Source organism: Thamnophis elegans, chromosome 5 (genome assembly GCF_009769535.1).
Source record: "Thamnophis elegans isolate rThaEle1 chromosome 5, rThaEle1.pri, whole genome shotgun sequence".
NCBI classification, from domain to species: domain Eukaryota; kingdom Metazoa; phylum Chordata; class Lepidosauria; order Squamata; family Colubridae; genus Thamnophis; species Thamnophis elegans.
In genome coordinates this window covers 95107053-95125379 of record NC_045545.1, presented here as the reverse complement: position 1 = coordinate 95125379, position 18327 = coordinate 95107053, and the positions used below count along the sequence as shown (strand labels likewise).

The following is an 18327-nucleotide window of genomic DNA, read 5'->3' as shown; positions in this document are numbered from 1 at the left end:
AGGTCTTCTAGTCCAGCCCCCTGCTCAAGCAGGAGAACCTATACTATTTCAGACAAGTGACTGCCCAGTCTCTTTTTAACAGCCACAACCTCTGTTCCACTGATCCATTATTGTCACTGTTAGGAATTCTCCTTAATTCCAGGTTGCTTCTCCCCTTGATTAGTTTCCATCCATTGCTTCTTGTTTCGCCTTCTGGCCCTTTGGAAAATAAGTGGACCTCCCTTTCTTTATGGCAGCCTCTCAAATACTTGAATGATGCTATCTTGACACCCCTGGTCCTTCTTTTCCCTAGACTAGCCGAACCCGAATCCTGCAACTATTCTTCCTATATTTTGGTCTCCAGGCCTTTAATCCGCTTGCTTTCTGGGGAATTAATTATTGTCAAAACTTCTGCTCGGCCCCCGAATCCAGATGCACGAAGCTGCCACAAGCAGCCAGGATCCACGACCCCCCCCCACCCTTATCCAACCCAGGTTAGGGATGAAGGGGCGTGGCTTCGGAGGCAGAGGGAGGGGCTTCCCAGCATCCCGGAGGAGTAGGTTGCTGGAGTTAGGAGCGAGTTGGCTCACGGTTTTCTACTTGTTGGAAATGACTCTGGGGCTTCCTTTGAGATGGGACATGTTCGGCTCCCTTCCTGCTGGCGTCCGAGAGAGAGCGGGGGAAAAGGGCCACCGTGGCTTTCTCCTTTATAGTTCAGGAAATGATCACATCGGCCTAACCTGAAAAATAAGTCAAGGGGTCTTTTTCAACCCCACTTCCCTCCCTCCCTCCCCCCACAAATTCATCCTTCCAGATTTGTTCCTGGGGAGCCTAATGTCACTAGGACATTTCCTGTCCCGGCCATATGTGCAGGCCTGCACAGGATGTTTCTCATCTTTTTTTTCCAAGGCTGGGGTGGGCGGGAAATCCAGTAATTTTGGCACAGGTTGAGTGTCCCAAAAGTGGCCCGGAGCCAGACCTCCTGTTTAACGGGTGATGTCACTTTTCCCTTTCATTATTTCTTCCTTTTTTTGTTATTACACTTATTTCTAACGCTTCTCCCTGCCTTGTTATCAAGCTGGATGTGTTAATAACCTCAAAGCCAAGTTTGTCACTTTAGCTTGGAAGGGAAATCCTTTTTCTTTTTCTTTCTTTCCTTTTTTTCTTTCTTTTGGGTCACGTTTTTCTTTCTCTCTCCTTCTACCTTATTTCCTTTCTCACTCTCTCCCTTCCCTTCCTTCCCTTCTTTCTTTTTCTTCTATTTCACTTTCTTTTCCTTTTCCTTTCTCTCTCCTTCCTTCCTTTCTCACTCTTTCCTTTCCTTCCTTTTTTCTTTCTTCTATCTTACTTTTTTCATTTCTCTCTCTCCTTCTTCCTTCCTCACTCTTGCCTTTCCTTCCTTCTTTTTTTCTTTTTTTCTTTCTTTTGTCCATCTCTTTCCTTCTTTTTTCCTTTGTCTCTCTCCTCCCTTCCTTCCTTTCTCACTCTTTCCTTCCTTCCTCTTTTTTCTCTTTTATTTCTTCCTTCCTTCCTTCTTCTTTTCCTTGTCTTGAAAAGAAAAACATGGTTTCTTTGTTTGGTGTTACGTTCCGAGAGAGAGGGGGGGGGAGGGAGGGAGGGAATAAGAAAGTAAGAGAGAGAAAAGGATTTGTTAAAAATGCAGACTTTTCTGAAGAATCTGTTCCAAATCACCATCATTTGATGAACAGATGCCAGTGGCATTTTCCTGCAGTGGACGGAAAATTCCCCCTTGAAATACTCAAAAGATATGCATTGGAGTAGTTGCCAAAATTAAGCTTGATTAATTGAGGAAAGGGAAAGAAAGAAAAAAAGAAAAGAGAGAGGAAGAAAGGAAGGAAAGAAAAAAGAAAGAGAAAGAAAGGGGAAAGAAAGAAAGAAAGAAAGGGGAGAGAAAGAAAGGAAGACAAAGAAAAAAGGCAGAAAAGAAAAAAGGTAGAAAAGAAAGGAAGGAAGGAAAGCAAAGAAGGAAGAGAAAGAAAGAAAGAGGGAAAGAAAGACAAAGAAAGAAAGAAAGGAGGGAGGGAGGGAGGGAGAAAGGAAGACAAAGAAAAAAGGTAGAAAAGAAAGAAGGGAGAAAAGAAAGAAAGAGGAAGGAAGGAAGGCAAAGAAGGGAGGAAGACAAAGAAAAAGGAAAGAAAGGGGAAAGAAAGAAAGAAAGAAGGGAGGGAGGGAGGAAGACAAAGAAAAAAGGCAGAAAAGAAAAAAGGTAGAAAAGAAAGGAAGGAAAGCAAAGAAGGAAGGAGAGAGGGAGGGAGGGAGAGAAGGAAGGAAGCAAGGATGGATCAGAAAATGTTTTTAATATTCTACCAGCCAACAATGAATCTGGGTTTTGGCACTGAAGCAGCTATTTTAGTTGGTACTTTCTGTAAAAGAAAAATGCAATTAAAAGAAATAATCTGTGACAAAAAGAGTCATTTTTCTCTTTAAAATTAATGAAATTTGCTTTGCTAAATGACAAGAGATCTGCCTGGAGAGACATACTAGACTCCACAAACTTTCCGGCACAACCAAGTTCCTGTTTTGATGACATTCCATTTTCTGATTCTTGGCGTTAAAAATTTCTTATTTTGTTTTTGTAAACGATGTAGGAGACGGCTGGCCTCTTTTTTTAATTCTTGCATTTATAAAGTGGATATAAACCAGATTTATAAGAATAAATCTTCGCTTGATAGGCGAAGAAACTCCCCTTTAGTGGTATTTCTTTAGCGATCAATTAATAGGGATTTAGGTAGTCCTCAAATTACAACGATTTCCATTCAACAACAGGACTGGGAAAAAAAGTGACTTATAAATAGATCCTTGCACTTAAAACCGTGACAGGATCTTTACAATCACAGGATCAAAATTTGAAGCGCTGGCATGTATTTACAACAGTTGCAGAAATCTGCGGTCATGTCATGATCACAACTTCCCAGCCAGCATCTGACAAACAAAATCAATGGGAGAAGCCAGATTCGCTGAACGACCACGTGTCCCACTTAACAACCGCAACAGCAAAGATCTAAAATCAGACTCACTTAACCGCTATTTGAAATAGTGTAGAACAGCGGGAGGGGGGGGAGTTGGGGTCTCCAACCTTGGCCACTGTAAGCCTGGGGGATTTCAACTTCAGAATTAGAATAGAATAGCAGAGTTTTAAGGGACCTTGGAGATCTTCTAGTCCAACCCCCTGCTTAGGCAGGAAACCCTACAGCACTTCAGACAAATGGATATCCAACATCCTCTTAAAAACTTCTGGAGGCAAGTTGTCCCACTGATTCATTGTTCTCGCTGTCAGGAAATTCCTCCTTAGTTCTTTGTTGCTTCTCTCCTTGATTAGTTTCCACCCATTGCTTCTTGTCCTGCCCTCAGGTGCTTCGCAGAATAGGTTGACTCGGAGTTGAAGTCCGACAGGCTTAAAGTCGCCAAGGTTGCAGAGACCCCTGGTGTAGAGGGACTCCTCCTTGAGCCGAGAGTTGGACTAGAGCAGTGTTTCTCAAACTTGGCGACTTTAAGTCCTGTGGACTTCAACTCCCAGAATCCCTTTCCAGCTCTATTCCTGATTGAACTGCCTTGCTTAGCAATGGGAATTCGGATCCCCGGTATAATCGTAAGTCGAGGACTTCCTGTGTGTTACTCCCAGGGATGCTACAGGGACTTTTGCAAAACATCAACAATAACCCACCAACAACCCAGCTTGATTTAAAAATACAGTCGGCTTTCTGAAGCCCCCCCCCCCCCCCAAAATAATTATAAAATTAAACACAGGTATGAGCACACAACATTGTGATGGTGAGCACACGCATGCTTGGCTTAAAACCAGGTTCTTTGACATCATCCAGATTTCTGCAACATGTTAGAAAGAAAACACAGCACGCATGCCTGCAAACAACCACATTTGCCCAACTGATCAGTTCCTGAAGACCCCCCACCCCTCCCAAGCTGCACAGAATCTCCTTGGGGGAGGAGAGATCCCACCCACCCTCTGAGAAAAAAAAACCTCGTAAAGTCAAAAGCAGTTGCGTTAAACCGAAAAACCACACACCCAGACATGCTGAGAAAAAGAATATCACGGTGTTTTTATTTTGAGTTTTTCCATGCTGAGGACAGAGCCTTCTTTCTGAACCAATAAACCCCAAACTCGCTGGGCTGAACATCAGCCCGTTAAATATATATATATATTTTTAAAAAACATCCCCTGGGTTCAAAGTGTAAGTCCTTTCGTGTCTTTGACAGCGTCTCTTGGCGGGAGAGGTTCCCACGATGCCAATGCGGAGACTCAACACGGATCGGCTGCCAGAAAGAAATCTGGAAACACTTGGGGGCAACATCGGTTGGGGGAAACGGAACATGTGTTCGCATAACGAGCGCATGGGAGTCGTGCAATTAGGAAAAGATGTTCTAATAATTAACCAGGCAGCGAAACAAGTGCTGGATTCAGTCCGATACTCCGACATGTGTCCCTGCGATGCTGTAGGTAAATACACAAAGGGGATCGTTTGAAACCCTCGCTGGGAATTTCGCAGGGCAGCTGTAATGTTTCCCTGCGAATCCCAAGTTCCAGAGGTTTCGATCCCGCGCAGCTTAACAGCTGCTGCTTCTTCCGATGAGCCGCATTATTTGCTACATAGGTGCTTTTTCAACACTGTGATTATCCTTTCATCGATTACAAAAGAGAGAGAGAGAGAGACAGACAGAGAAGACGTAGTATAAAATGCCTGAACAACTTAAATATTATTTATAGATAAGTAATTTTTTTTATTATTTTTAAAAAAAAGCTTAGTAAAAAATATAGATTTGTCCAAACCAAAGAGAATGCTGTGATACGGTGGGAAATAAGTGGTAAGGGGCACCCTGAAATTACCCCGGTCCCCCTTAATAACGTTGAAAAAGGCTTGTTCTGGATTTTAACACTGGCGCCGTTCACTTATGAATTGGGTTGCTGTGCGTTTTAAAGATTGAAGTGTTCATTTTTCATGCGTGGTGCAGTTTTGGGTTAACGTTCAAAATGGGGTTATAGTTACATCTTGGATGATTATATCCTTTGTAAGGAGGATTTGAAGGCGTGTGTGTGTGTGTGTGTGTGTGTGTTTACACACAGAACCCCTCACATTTATTGTCTGGCACAGCCTGCTGACACTTTGCAGGGGAAATAAAGTTGGAAGGCTAAGGTGTATGGTCAAAAAACATCCGCCAGGCTTTAAAATAGGATTTAAAGCAGCGTTTTTCAACCATGCCAACTTGAAGACGCGTGGACTTCATCTCCCAGAATTCCCCAGCTGGTCGTAGCCAGCTGGGGAATTCTGGGAGTTGAAGTCCACGTCTCTTCCAAGATGCTACAATTGAGAAACATTGCATTAAAATATCAGCTCCAAATATGTACAAACACATACACACACATGCTTGGCAATTAGCCAAGGGTTCAAATCCACAGGGGTGAAGTTTTGCAGATGGAGAGATCTACCCTCAGTTTAACCACCACACCAAATCTCTTGCGCCAAGGTCATTTAAGTGGCATTTTCACCTACAAATAACAAAAATTCTGTGGAGATAAATTCTACACCTGCCTAGAATTACACTCCAGGAATTGCAAAACCGGGGGACGGGGGGGGGGGCAGGGGAAGCAAGAAGCCACTTCAATGCATTTCCTTCCCGTTGCATAGGGCTTGGCTAGATGACCCTCGTGGGTCCCCTACCTCTAAGATTCCGTGGATTAAGAGCCAAGCAAATGGGCCTAACAGAGCCTCTTGCCTTCCCTTACAACTTTTCTCACACTTCCCCTTTGTCACTCTTTTAATCACCTCCGTGTACGTTCCTCTCTGTTCTATCCCCTCCGGCGTCCAGCCTTATAGAACATTGCAACGGTTAATGCGTTCGTCACAAGAAATCACGCATTCCAGCAGTGCAGTGCACGGGCTTCGCATTTTTTCACGGTGGATTCCCTGCAAGAGTCATTCCGAATTTTGGAAATGCAGCCTTCGCAAATTGCCACGCTGATTTCACCAAGGGCCCCAACTCTGTGGGTAATGACTCGGATCCAAGTGTCGGCATTTTAAAAATCTTAGCCCTTTTACTGAATCTTATCTCTGGGATCAAAACGGACTGGGGTTTATCTCGATTTAGAAACCGGGGTTAAAACCTTTGAAAACAAACCTTTTTCAATTAGGGGCTGAGGAAGGACTGGGTACCTTTTACACAGTGGGGAAAGAATGCAAAAGATACTGTTTGCTCCAGTACTGAATCGTGTAAATGGAATTTCCCGACTCTGGCAACTTTTAAGAGGGGTGGACTTCAACTCCCAGAATTCCCCAAGCTGGGGAATTCTGGGAGTTGAAGTCCACCCCTCTTAAAAGTTGCGAAGAGTCAAAAATTCTGGTTTAAATGCAGATGATTAGCTCAATAAGTATCTGCCTGAATTCCTTCCCGACCTTTTACGGCAAAAACCCAGCGATGGGTACCCCCGTCCAGTATATATGGCACCTTAAAATTGCATTTTCCTCCTGTTTTGAACCATCTCCTTGTGCTACACAGCAATACAGTATATCAATTCTTTAGCCTTATTGTTTTTTTACCTTTTTTTTAAAAAAAGAAAGCAATGCCTTTAATGAGATAGTCTAAAATAATGCAGGTTTTACAGATCAAAGGAGAGATTTGGGGCAGCCAGAGACACGGTGGGAAGTAGGGAGCAGGAAGGCACTTATGGGGCGGACTACCATTGTAACAGGGCCCATTCTATTTTTTCCTTGGAGAGGAGAAATTTCCCGCCCAGGTACGCGTAGTCCTCCACTTACGACGATTCCGTTTAGCGACTGTTCAAAGTTACCACGGTGTTACCAATTTAGTGATTCACTTACGTGGCAAGAAAATGCATCAAAGGGGGGCGGGGCAAAACTCACTTAGCGAATTTGTCCCTTAGCAACTGAGCTGTTGGGCTCCATTGGGGTCATAAATCGAGGACTACTGTAACATTAAAAAAAAGAGAGAGAGAGAGAGCGGGAGGCGGTTCTAAGGTGAGCGAGCCGTACTGATTTTGCTTTGATCCTTGCAGCAACTGTGGAAAGGAGACCAAGGGGCAATGCACACATTAGGAGGCCAAAAAGTTAGCTTGCCGTCCATGAGCTTATTGGAAGGCGATGGTGTGTAGAGCCCGGAATTACTACATATCCCAATATTACTACATCTGTAGTTACTCCAGATGCCAATAGGAAGTCCTTGGCTGTATGGACACTTGTGTCAATTATTATGTGAAGGTCGGGTATTTAAAAGTTTGTAATGTGTGAGAAGGCCCTTCCACATCTTGAGTTGAGCTCCAGCTTTTCCAAAACCGTGAGATATTTTCAGTACAAAATTTGTCCCGAACTGCTTGTAAGGAACTTTACTCCTCAGCTACTCCACAGCCAGCTGAACTCCTCAACTCAAAGCTTCACAACCGAAGCAAAGAGCACAAACTCACCTCCTCTTCCTCTCTGGAGCAAAGCATTAGCATCTCCAGGGGCTGCTTTTGACCTAACCACTTCCTACGGGCGCAGATAATCCTCGATTTACAACAACAAAGGGAGGGCAAGATTTCCACCGCTAAACAAGGCAGGGGTTAAGTGAGCCATGCCCGATTTACGGCCTCTCTTTTTTTTTGCCCCGGCAGTTGTGAATCACTGCAGCTATTAAGTGAATCAGATGGTCATTAAACAAATCCAACTTCCCCTTTGTTGTCAGATTCCGGCGGGAAAGGTTGCAAAAAGCGATCAGGTGACTCCCCAAACCCTGCAACCATCGTAAATACATGCCAAGGGATTAGATGAGGGTGGGGATGCTGCAGCGGTCATAAGTGCGAGGACTAGTCACTTGTTTTCAGTGTCATTGGAATGGTTGCTAAATGAGTGGTTGTAACTCGAGGATTAATTATACGCCTGAGTCCCAATCTCCTCTCCAATTCATACTGGGTTCACTGTCCTAGCTCTCCCCAAGGAGTCCCGAGAAACCCAACGGGGGGATCGTATGGAGTACGTCTCTCCACTCAAATTTCCCAGCAACCTTGAGAAGAGGGGACGATGGTTCCCTCCCGGCTTGTGGGGCTGCCCCAAACCTCTCCCTCAATTCAACGTTTACCCAGTGATACAGGCGCTGTAATAAACAGCGCTGCTCGCATCGGACAAGGCTGAAATGAGGCTGTTGTCCTCACAGCTCCGGGGAGTCACTTTGGACATAGAAACATGGTAGGCGAAGCCGGAAGGATCCGGACGAGTCCTGCTCATATTCAAATACTGGTCAAACTCGTTGCGGTCCACTTCTGTCCACAGCTCATTCGGGTTCAAGTGCTCCACGCCATCCAGCTGGTGCGATTCGGGCGGAGGGGAGAGCTGGCCCAGGTGGGCTGACAGCCCGTTGGCAGCACCCGCAGCACAGATCTGGTTGTAGTACATCCCAGGCGGGTGGGGAGTCCTCATGGCTTCGGCCAGGTGGGAGGGAGGGTTGGGGGGGTACCCCATGACCATGTTCCTCCCCAGGTTTTTTTCCGGGGAAAACTCCATCGGCGGTGGAGGAGGAGGGTGATGGTACCCCCGAAAGGACATCACGTTGCAGTCGTCCTGCATGTGCGGCGGGAAAAAGGCCGGCTCTGCTTGTTCAAGGACGTCCAGAGGGGACATCTCCGGGGTTGGCAGGCCGTAGTTCTCCATCTCTGACCCCATCGAGCGCAGTTCTCGGAAGTGGTTCAGTGGCGGAGGCTGGGAGTGGCCGAGGCCGCCGCCTCCGGCACTGCTGCGGTGGCCCATGGCAAAATTCTCGCCGCAGGGCTGGGGCAGGTTGTGGAGAAGGATACTTGGTTCCATCCTCTTGATTTTCTTGGCCTGCTTCTTCCGGCGGGGACGGTACTTGTAGTTGGGGTGGTCCTGCAAATGCTGGATCCTCAGCATCTCAGCCTCCTCCACGAAGGGGCGCTTGTCGGTGGTGCTCAGGGCTTTCCACGCCTGGCCTGGGGGTCCGAAAGAGAAAAGAGAGGACATGATAAAAACATCCGACGAACGGTTGCAGGAACTGGGGAGGTCTCGTTTAATGAAAAGAAGGATTAGGGGGTGACATAATAGCAGTGTTCCAATATCTCAGAGGCTACCACAGGGAAGAGGGAATCAAGCTATTCTCCAAACCAGAAGAAGGCAGGACAAGAAACCATGGATGGAAACTAATCAAAGAAAGATCCAACCTAGAAATAAGGAGAAATTTCCTGAGATTTCCTCAGAAATTACTTCAGAAATTTTCCTCAGAAATTACCTCAGAAATTTTCCTCAAAATTTTCCTCAGAAATTTTCCTCAAAAATTTCCTCAGAAATTTTCCTCAAAAATTTCCTCAGAAATTTTCCTCAAAAAATCCGGACGCTTGGCAACTGATTTGTATTTATGACGGTTGCGGGTCATAAATACAAGTCAACTGTTGCAACCTTCTCCAAAGCAACTTTGCCCATCAGGAAGCCAGGTTCACTTAGCAACTTAACCACAGCCGTGATTCACTTAACAATTAGGGTAAGGTTGTAAAATGGGGGAAAACTAATTTAACAAATGTTTCGCTTAGCCACAGCATTTTGGGGTTCAAATTGTGGTCCGTAAGTGGAGGACTATCTGTGATACCAGAATGATAATTTTGGGAGTATCTCAGCAACTAATAAGCTTAGGATCCTACCAATCCTTTAAAAGAGAGCAATCCGGTTCTAATTTAGATGCATGGAGTTAATTGTGATCGCTGAGCATCTCCAACTAAATATCTATCTATATCTATTTATCTATCTATCTATCTATCTATCTATCTATCATCTATCTATCTATCTATCTATCTATCTATCTATCTATCTATCTCCCTCTCCCTCTCCCTCTCTCTCTCTTTCTCTTTCTCTCTCTCTGTCTTTAAGGTACGATAATAATTTGAGATGTGCACACAATTCCTAAGAACACCTGCTGCATCTTGAATTTAAGTGTGGAGATGTCCACAAGTGTGCACAAGGAGAGGCAATTTGGTTTAGTGGTTAAGGCACCAGGCGAGAAAAAAAGGCAACAGTGAGTTTTAGCCTCGCCTTAGGCATGAAAGCTGTCTGGATGACTTTGGGCCTATCACCAGGAGAGTGTGAATTCTAGTCCCATCTTATGCATGCAAGCCAGATGGGTGACTTTGGGCCAACTGCCAGGGGACAGTGAGTTCTAGTTCTGTCTTAGACACGAAAGCTGGATGACTTTGGTCTTATCACCAGGAGAGTGTAAGTTCTAGTCCCACCTTATGCATGCAAGGCAGTTGAGCGACTTTGGGCCAATTGCCAGGAGACAGTGAGTTCTAGTTCTTGCCTTAGGCAAGAATGCCAGCTAGATGGCTTTGGGCTAGTCATTCTTTCTCAGCCTAATCCTTCTCAAAGGTTGTTTTGGTGGGGAAAATAGGTGGAGGAAGTTATGTGCTGGATATGCCTGCCGTCTTGAGTTATTTGTAAAAAATAATAAAGACGGGGGGAAATTAAATTAAATTTTTAAAAAAACACGGTGTCCTTATTCCATCACCCAAACGTTGCACTCAAAAAAAATGTACGCTTGTTTCACACAACCATAACTTGTGAAGTCACAGTCAGAGGGGTTAGCGGATTCTGGAACGGGCAACTGGTTGTTTTAAAGGTGCACGACTTCCAAATTGTGACTCACTACATCAAAGGGCGCGTTGTTTAGGGAACATTTTCCAGAAACTGCGAGACGGCAATTTGGACATTTTTCAAACCCTATAAGGGAGCCAAGTTCCACTTTAGAGAGAGAGTGGGGGGGGGGGGGGAGAATAAAGATACTCTACAGCGAGTTAATTTCACTACAATCCCTTCAAGCATCTAAAGAACAAGAAATGGCTCGGAGACAATAAACACTGGAGCGTAAAAATATTTCTTTTCTTTTTTTAAAAAAAAGAAGCTCTTAAATTCATTTTCCATATTGTCTTGCTTAAATAGTGAGAGCCAAATCATGTTGTCTAAAGTGGATACAGTGAAGAGCCGGTTGAGGAATAGAGCTTTTCCCACAATCGGTTCCATAAAAAGAGAGTGAAGAAAAGGGATTAAAACATGTGATAAAATTATTTATAGCATGGGGAATGGAGAATATGTGCAGTCTGGATTGTCCAAGAACACTGAATCGTGGGAGATTTTGCTGCACACTGAGATATTAAACTGTGAAACTCATGGCCACAAGATAGTTAACAGCCAGCAACCTGGAAGAAGTAAAACCCAGGAAGATCCAGCTATCAATAGCTATTAATCATTTTGGTAATCTTTGTATGATGTCCTGCAGTCTCAAATGGCACCTTAAGAGCAGGAAAAGAATAATAGATCTATCTATCTATCCATCCATCCATCCATCTATCTCGATCCTTTTTTCTTTGAAAAAGTCATTTTCTAGGGCAGGAAGAAAAAAAAATCTCTCTATTTTTGTTTGAAAGTGCAAATACAGTCCATTTGTTTAAGATTGGGAGAAATCAGGAAGAAAAATTCTCTCTATTTTTGTTTGAAAGTGCAAATATAGTCCAGTTGTTTAAGACTGGGAGAGAAACGATACCCAAATCCAGAATGGGGCACATAAATAGATAAATAATAGGATTGTTGATATCAACATTTAATAAATTATCGCTCAGTCAACTAGATGTTTAGACTGGATTTGGCCTTTTTGCCCTCCAATCGAGTCCTTCCCAAGGACAGGTAGATGTTTTGTTTGAAGATATTAAAATAATAATAACAACAACAACAACCTGGCAGCAACCTGTATCAACCATCAGCGCCAGTCAATACTTGTGATACATTTTTAAATGTTCAGTTGACTTGAGTTTCATGTTTAATGAATGAAAGAGAGGAGGAGGAGGAAGATATTATTATTATTATATACTTTATTCATTAATAAAGTACTAGCATCCTAGATATCATCCTAGGTACTTTAAGAAGTAACTTCTTAAAATATACGATGTTCCGAGTAGCGCAGTTTTTTGCAGTTCCGCTGGTATTATTGCAGGAAGCTGCAATTTGTTGATTTATCTTATAAAATTCTTGGACATGGTGCCAAGTGCCCCGATGACAATGGCTAATCACTCTTTTATATTATTATTACATACTTTATTCCTTAAACATGAAACTCAAGTCAAATGAACATTCAAAAATGCATTACAAAGACTATTAATACTATGGTTCTAATGGTTGATACAGGTTGTTGTTGTTATTATTATCACTGGTTAATCTTTGGTGAGATTCACAGCCTTTGGGGCTTGTTGGTAGCTCAACAGCTCGAGTCCTAACCAAGGACCTAGGAACTGTTAAGGTAACATCGGAGGATATAAGCTGTTCCAAGTAGGGTGGTTTTTTGTAAAAATTTTGTAAAATTATTAAGACTATATATAAATAGCCTCAATCAATATATAATTCCTTACTGTTTTAACTCACAGTATGCTTAACCTGGCCAGTTAAATACCATTTTTGCTGTAATTACTGCAACATACGAAGCTTGATTAGACTTAACCTCACCACGTATTTTCTGCTGTGGCTTAGCGTGTTAGATGAAATATGCCCCCCTGTTTATGATCCCATATGCTGTGTGAACACAGAGCGTAGGTTCAACCATCACCAAAGCAAAGCTTCCATAAAAGCCGTTTTCCCTCGAAACACAAATGTTTGAGTTCTGATGATGTTACCTAGTTGGGTAATGAAACATCTGCAAGAAATCAAAGCCTCAAAGGACCTCTCGTTTCAAACCTGAGCGACAAATATTCTCCTTTACTGGTACTTGAATCCTAATTATTTGCTACTTTATTAAGCATCAAATATTTTTGGCAGTTGTTTCCAGATGTGCTGGTTCATGCCGTCTTAGAATAGAAGGTTCGGAACTAACTCTAATCATCCCAAATAATGCAAAGTTAAGTTTATTTTTTTTAAAACATCCAATGGATTTTGGAATTTCAATTAAAATAGATCTCAGAGGTTTAAAAAGCTCTTCTGTCCTCTCTCAATTGATTCCCTAAATTAATATAAGGATGCAAAATGTTCCTTAAGTAAGTTGAGCTCAGAATAATTAAGATAAAACGCTGGGATGTGATTGGGATCCATTTACACCCAGATCTGATCTTGCTCGCATCCTGGAGCAGAACCCAGATAAAATTCCTCTGTCAATCAGAAATTCTGGGTTAGCCCTAAGTGGCAGAGGGTTAGTCTAGATGACCCTCGGGGTTCTTTCCAGCTTTTCAATTCTGTGCTCCTACGAACACACACAAAAGTGGGGAAAATCATACCAAATGGTCTCCTTTTGGCAATGTTTCTGGAGCTTGGCAACTTTTAAGACTTGCGGACTTCAACTCCCAGAATCCCCCAAGCTATAACCCCCCCCATCCTTTCTTCTCAATTTTGGACTAAGATTCCCCCCTCCCAAAGAGAGCCCCATCTCTCTCTGTATCTAGTGTCTACAGTCTCTCTCTCTCTCTCTCTCTCTCTCTCTCTCTCTCTCTCTCTCTCTCTCTCTCTCTCTCTCTCGTGTGTGTGTGTGTGTGTGTGTGAGAGAGAGAGAGAGAGAGAGAGAGAGACAGTGGGAAGAAGAGTCCCTATGTTGTCCCGCATGTGTCTTTGTATGTCAACAAGGGGGGGGGGAGTAGGGAGTCCGGTGTGTGCGTGTGTGTGTGTGTATGTATGCGTACCTGTGGGGGCCTGCGTGTGTATCAATGCGTGTGCCCCAAAAGGACAACGGGAAGACACCACCACCCCTGTGATGTCGTCCCGTGGCTGTGTGCCTGCATGTTTGTGTATCACGGGGAGAGGTGTGTGTGAGAAGGCTGGTCTGTGCGTGTGCGTGAATGCGTGTGTGCGAAGAGGGCAGCTGCAAGAAGACCACCCGACACTGTCCCGTGAGTGTTTGTATGGAGGGCTGGGAAGTCTGGTCTCTGTGTGCGTGGGCGTCTTGGTGTGTGTGCCTGGTGTAACAAGCGGAGAGTGGGAAGTGGAACCCCGACTCCCTCCCGTGAGTGCTCTGCGCGTGAGTGCTTGTGTGTTTAACAAGCGGGGAGAGTGCCGTCCCGCGAGTGTGTGGCTGTTTTTGTGTGTCACGGAGGGGCGGGGTGGGGGAGTGGGGAGTCCAGTCTCTCTGTGTGTGTATGTATCACGAGGGGGAGGAGTGGGGAGTCCGGTGTGTGTGTATGTGTGTAAGAAGCGGGGAGTGGGATAAGGACCCTCGACTTAAGTGTTTGTTTGTGGGGGGGGGAGTGGGGAGTCGGGCCTCTGTGTGTGTGTGTGTGTGTATCGGGGGGGGGGGGGGAAGAGTGGGGAGTGTGGTCTGTGTGTAAGAAACGGGGAGTGGGATGAGGACCCCCGACTTAAGTGTTTGTTTGTGGGGGGGGAGTGGGGAGTCGGGCCTCTGTGTGTGTGTGTGTGTGTGTGTGTGTGTTGTGTGTGTATCACGGGGGGGGGGGGAAAGAGTGGGGAGTGTGGTCTGTGTGTAAGAAGCGGGGAGTGGGATGAGGACCCCCGACTTAAGTGTTTGTTTGTGGGGGGGAGTGGGGAGTCGGGCCTCTGTGTGTGTGTGTGTGTGTGTGTGTGTGTGTATCAGGGGGGGAGAAGAGTGGGGAGTGTGGTCTGTGTGTAAGAAGCGGGGAGTGCGATGAGGACCCCCGACGCCGTCCCGCGAGTGCGTGGCTGCGTGTTTGTGTCTCACGGGGGAGGAGTGGGGGGGGGGTCGGGTCTGTGCGCGTGGGTGGGTGGGTGTCTCAAGGCGCGTGTGCCCAGGGGCTAACGGGGAGAGGACCTCCGCGTGAGAGCGAGCGTGTCCGTGTGTCACGGGTGGGCGTGGGGGCCGCGCAGTGGGAGAGGGACCCCTCCGCCCTTACCGAGCATCTTGCTGAGGACGGCGTTGTGCAGGTCCGGGTTCTGCTGGGCCAGCCGCTTCCTCTCGTCCTTGGCCCACACCATGAAGGCGTTCATCGGGCGGCGGATGCGCGAATCCTCGCCGTTGCCTCCTCCGCCGCTGTTGCCGCTGCCGCTCTTGCCCGGGACGCTGCCGTAGCCATAGCCGGCGGAGGCTGCTAGCGCCGCGGCGTCGGGGCTGGGCGCGGGGCTGGGCGCCGCCGAGGACGAGGCACCCAAGAGGCCGCCTCCGGGCTGAGCAGCAGCCGCTGCGGCGCCGGGGCAGAATCCGAAGCCGGGCTCGGGGCTGGGAGAGCGGCTGCGGCGCGGGGGCGGCGGCGGGTAAGCGAGCCCCGGATCAGGCGCGGCGGGGGCGGCGGCTGCGGGCGGCGGGGCGGCGGCTGCTGCTGCTGCAGCCGCGACGGCTCCCCATGAAAAGTCGCCTCGGGCTGGGGGAATCTTCTCTGCACAGAAAGGGGGCTCAGGTCTATTCATTCCAGCTGGACGGAGCTCTGGGGATCGGGCCTCGAGCGGGAGACGGGACCGGCGGGGCGACGGACGGCCAAGCGGAGAAGCCTCAACGGACGGGACGGGCCCGGGAAAGAGAGAGCGAGCGAGAGGCGAGGGCGGAGGGCGAGTTGAGGCGGTCGGTGGGCGCGGTCCCTTCTTTCTCCGGGCTGGCGAGAGGCGGCTCTTGTCCTCCGGCCGAAGGGAGGACCAGCGGGCTGAAGGATGCTGCCCGTCGAGGGGCCACATTATAAAGGCTTCGGGCGGTGGGAGGGGGCGGGAGGGGAGGAGAAACGGAGCGGGAGGGGGGGGGGCGCAGAACAGGGGGGAGGGAGAGAGGGAGGGGGGGGCGTCCGGCTTTGGAAAAGCGAAGCCAGCGCTCGGGCTCCGTTTCCTTTGGGGTTTTTTCCAAGGAAATGGGCGGGGCGGGTGGGAAACGGCCTCTCTTCCTCGACCCCCCCCCTCTCGCCCTCCCTCCCCCCCCCCCGCTTCGTTGGCTGCTGGAGCGGCGGCAGAAGCGGCTCAAAGCCGCTTGGAACGAGCGCGGGAGGGAGGGAGGGAGGGAGGGAGGGGCGGGGGCGAAGGTGGACGGGGGAGAGCAGCCTCCGAGATCGGCTGGACGCGATCGCGGAACAGCTGCTTGGGTGGTGGGGGCTGGCTTTGAAGAGCGCCGGGGAGGGGGGGAAGCCTTCCTTCCTTCCTTCCTTCCTTCCTTCCTTCCTTCCTTCCTTCCTTCCTTCCTTCTCTTTCCTTCCTTTTTTGTTTCCTTCCTTCCTAATCAAAATTAGCCTTTCTTTCTTTTCTTTCTTCCTTTCATCCATTCTCTCTCTTTCTTTCTCCTTCCTTCCTCCTTCCCATTTCCTTTCTTCCTATTTAACCTTCTCTCTTTCCTTCCTTCCTTTTTTGCTTGCTTCTTGCTACAGCAAAATCATCTTTCTTTCTTTCTTCCTTTCCTCCTTCCTTCCTTCCTTCTTCCGCCTTCCCATTGCCTTGCTTCCTCCTTATCATCTCCACTCTTTCCTTCCTTCCTTTTTTTTGCTTGCTTCTTTCCACAGCAAAATCAGCTTTCTTTCTTTCTTTCTTCTTCTTGCTTTCTTTTCTTTCTTTCTTTCTTTCTTTTTCCCCTCTTTCTTTCTCCTTCCTTCCTTCTTTCTCCTTCCCATTGCCTTGCTTCCTCCTTACCATCTCCACTCTTTCCTTCCTTCCTTCCTTCCTTCCTTCCTTCCTTCCTTCCTTTTTTTGCTTGCTTCTTTCCCACGTGAAATCAGCTTTCTTTCTTTCCTTCTTTCTTTCTCTTTTTCCCGCTTTCTTTCTCTCTTCCTTCCTTCCTCCTTCCCATTTCCTTGCTTCCTCCTTACCTTCTCCACTTTCCTCCTTCATTTCTTGCTTGCTTCTTCTTTCCGCAACAAAATCAGCTTTCTTTCTTCTTTTTTCCTTTCTTTCTCTCTTTCCTTTTTCTTTTCTTTCTCCCTCTCTTTTTCCCTCCCTCCCTCCCTCATCCATCTAGCCATCCATCCAAATCTCCTTCCTTCCTTCCTCTTTCTTTCTTCTCTTCCCTTCCCCCCTGACAACATTTCTTTTAGCAAGTTTTGATATCCCTTTCCTGGCAGCCGCTCCGCTTTCTTCTTCCAAAACCTAAAGAAACGAAGACCGAAATCTTGTTCAGAGGTTGCCTTGCAGTGGCAACGCTGGGAAGGCTTTTTCTGACAGTGGGAAGTTTGCGCTGCGCATGGGGTTTGGATTTGAAGCCCCTCAGGGAGAAAGAAGGAAGAAAAAAGAGAAAAGAAAAGGAGGAAAACCAGCAGAGGGAGAGGAGGGTGGGTCCCAGTTTGCACTGGGGGGGGGGATGTTTGAAAGAAAAATGTTTCTCCTGTGGAGGATTTCGTGGGTGGTAAACTGGGGGGGGGGGGAGTTGATGGCCACAAGATTGCAATGATCACGGATTTTGGGTGTCTGCCAAGAGGGCCTGCAGAGATTCGCTCTGAGGGCTCTTAGTCCTGGAGATTCAGCATTTCCTCTAGGTTGGGGACAGGAGGTTCTTAAGAAAAGATTGGACCGCCGTTTGTCTGAAACGGTCCTCCTGCTCGAGCAAGGGGTTGGACTAGAAGACCTCCAAGGTCCCTTCCAACTCTGTTGTTCTATTCTGTTCTTCATCTTCCAAAATTTTATTTTTCATTCTCTCACATACCATTTTAAGCATACCTTCACATAACTGTGATTCTCCTTTACATCTGTCATTCTGATACATTCGTTATGTCATTTAATAGGTTATAATATACATTTTTGGGTTGCTTTATTTACCATCCCTTCCTCCTGTTGTAACACCACCTTATTTCCCCTTTCTTTTCTCCCTCCCTCCCTTCTGTTCTGATAGGTGTCGCGTTGTGACTGATGGGAGAACTGAGGTAGTCCTTGACTCATCTACTTGTCAGTCATTCAGTCTCTAAACCAGAGGTCAGCAATCTGCGGCTCCGGAGCTGCATGTGGCTCTTTCATCCCTCTGCTGTGGCTCCCTGTCCACAATTGATAGGGCTTTCAGTTAGGACAGGTAGAGGAGAAAGGGCGCCATGCTAGGAGGAAACTCTATGGTGGGGGAACTGGACTTCTGATCGGCTCCACAATTGATAGGGCTTTCGGTTAGGACAGGTAGAGGAGAAAGGGGCGCCTTGCTAGGAGGAAACTCTATGGTGGGGGAACCGGACTTCTGATCAGCTCCATAATTGATAGGGCTTTCGGTTAGGACAGGTAGAGGAGAAAGGATGCCATGCTAGGAGGAAACTCAATGGTGGGGGAACCGGACTTCTGATCGGCTCCACAATTGATAGGGCTTTCAGTTAGGACAGGTAGAGGAGAAAGGGCGCTATGCTAGGAGGAAACTCTATGGTGGGGGAATTGGACTTCTGATCGGCTCCACAATTGATAGGGCTTTCAGTTAGGACAAGTAGAGGAGAAAGGGCGCCATGCT

At 46.9% G+C, this 18327-nt stretch overlaps 1 protein-coding gene across 1 annotated transcript; it reads right to left on the bottom strand.

Annotated features, from left to right (window-relative positions):
* Positions 1-4034: 4034 nt before the first annotated feature.
* On the bottom strand, positions 4035-15587 carry SOX18 (SRY-box transcription factor 18). Its single transcript, XM_032218519.1, has 2 exons — positions 14840-15587; positions 4035-8950 (listed from the first exon to the last, which is right to left on the bottom strand). The coding sequence occupies exons 1-2, from the start codon at positions 15348-15350 to the stop codon at positions 8082-8084; spliced, it is 1380 nt and encodes a 459-aa protein (XP_032074410.1). The 5' UTR covers positions 15351-15587; the 3' UTR covers positions 4035-8081.
* Between the last annotated feature and the right edge of the window lie 2740 nt (positions 15588-18327).

Bases quoted from the DNA above. Each gene is read 5' to 3' on its own strand.
- SOX18 (XM_032218519.1), bottom strand. From the start codon at position 15,350: ATGAATAGACCTGAGCCCCCTTTCTGTGCAGAGAAGATTCCCCCAGCC. The intron at 8,951-14,839 runs GTAAGGGCGGAG...TCGGACCCCCAG, and splicing joins CGTCCTCAGCAAGATGCTCG to GCCAGGCGTGGAAAGCCCTG.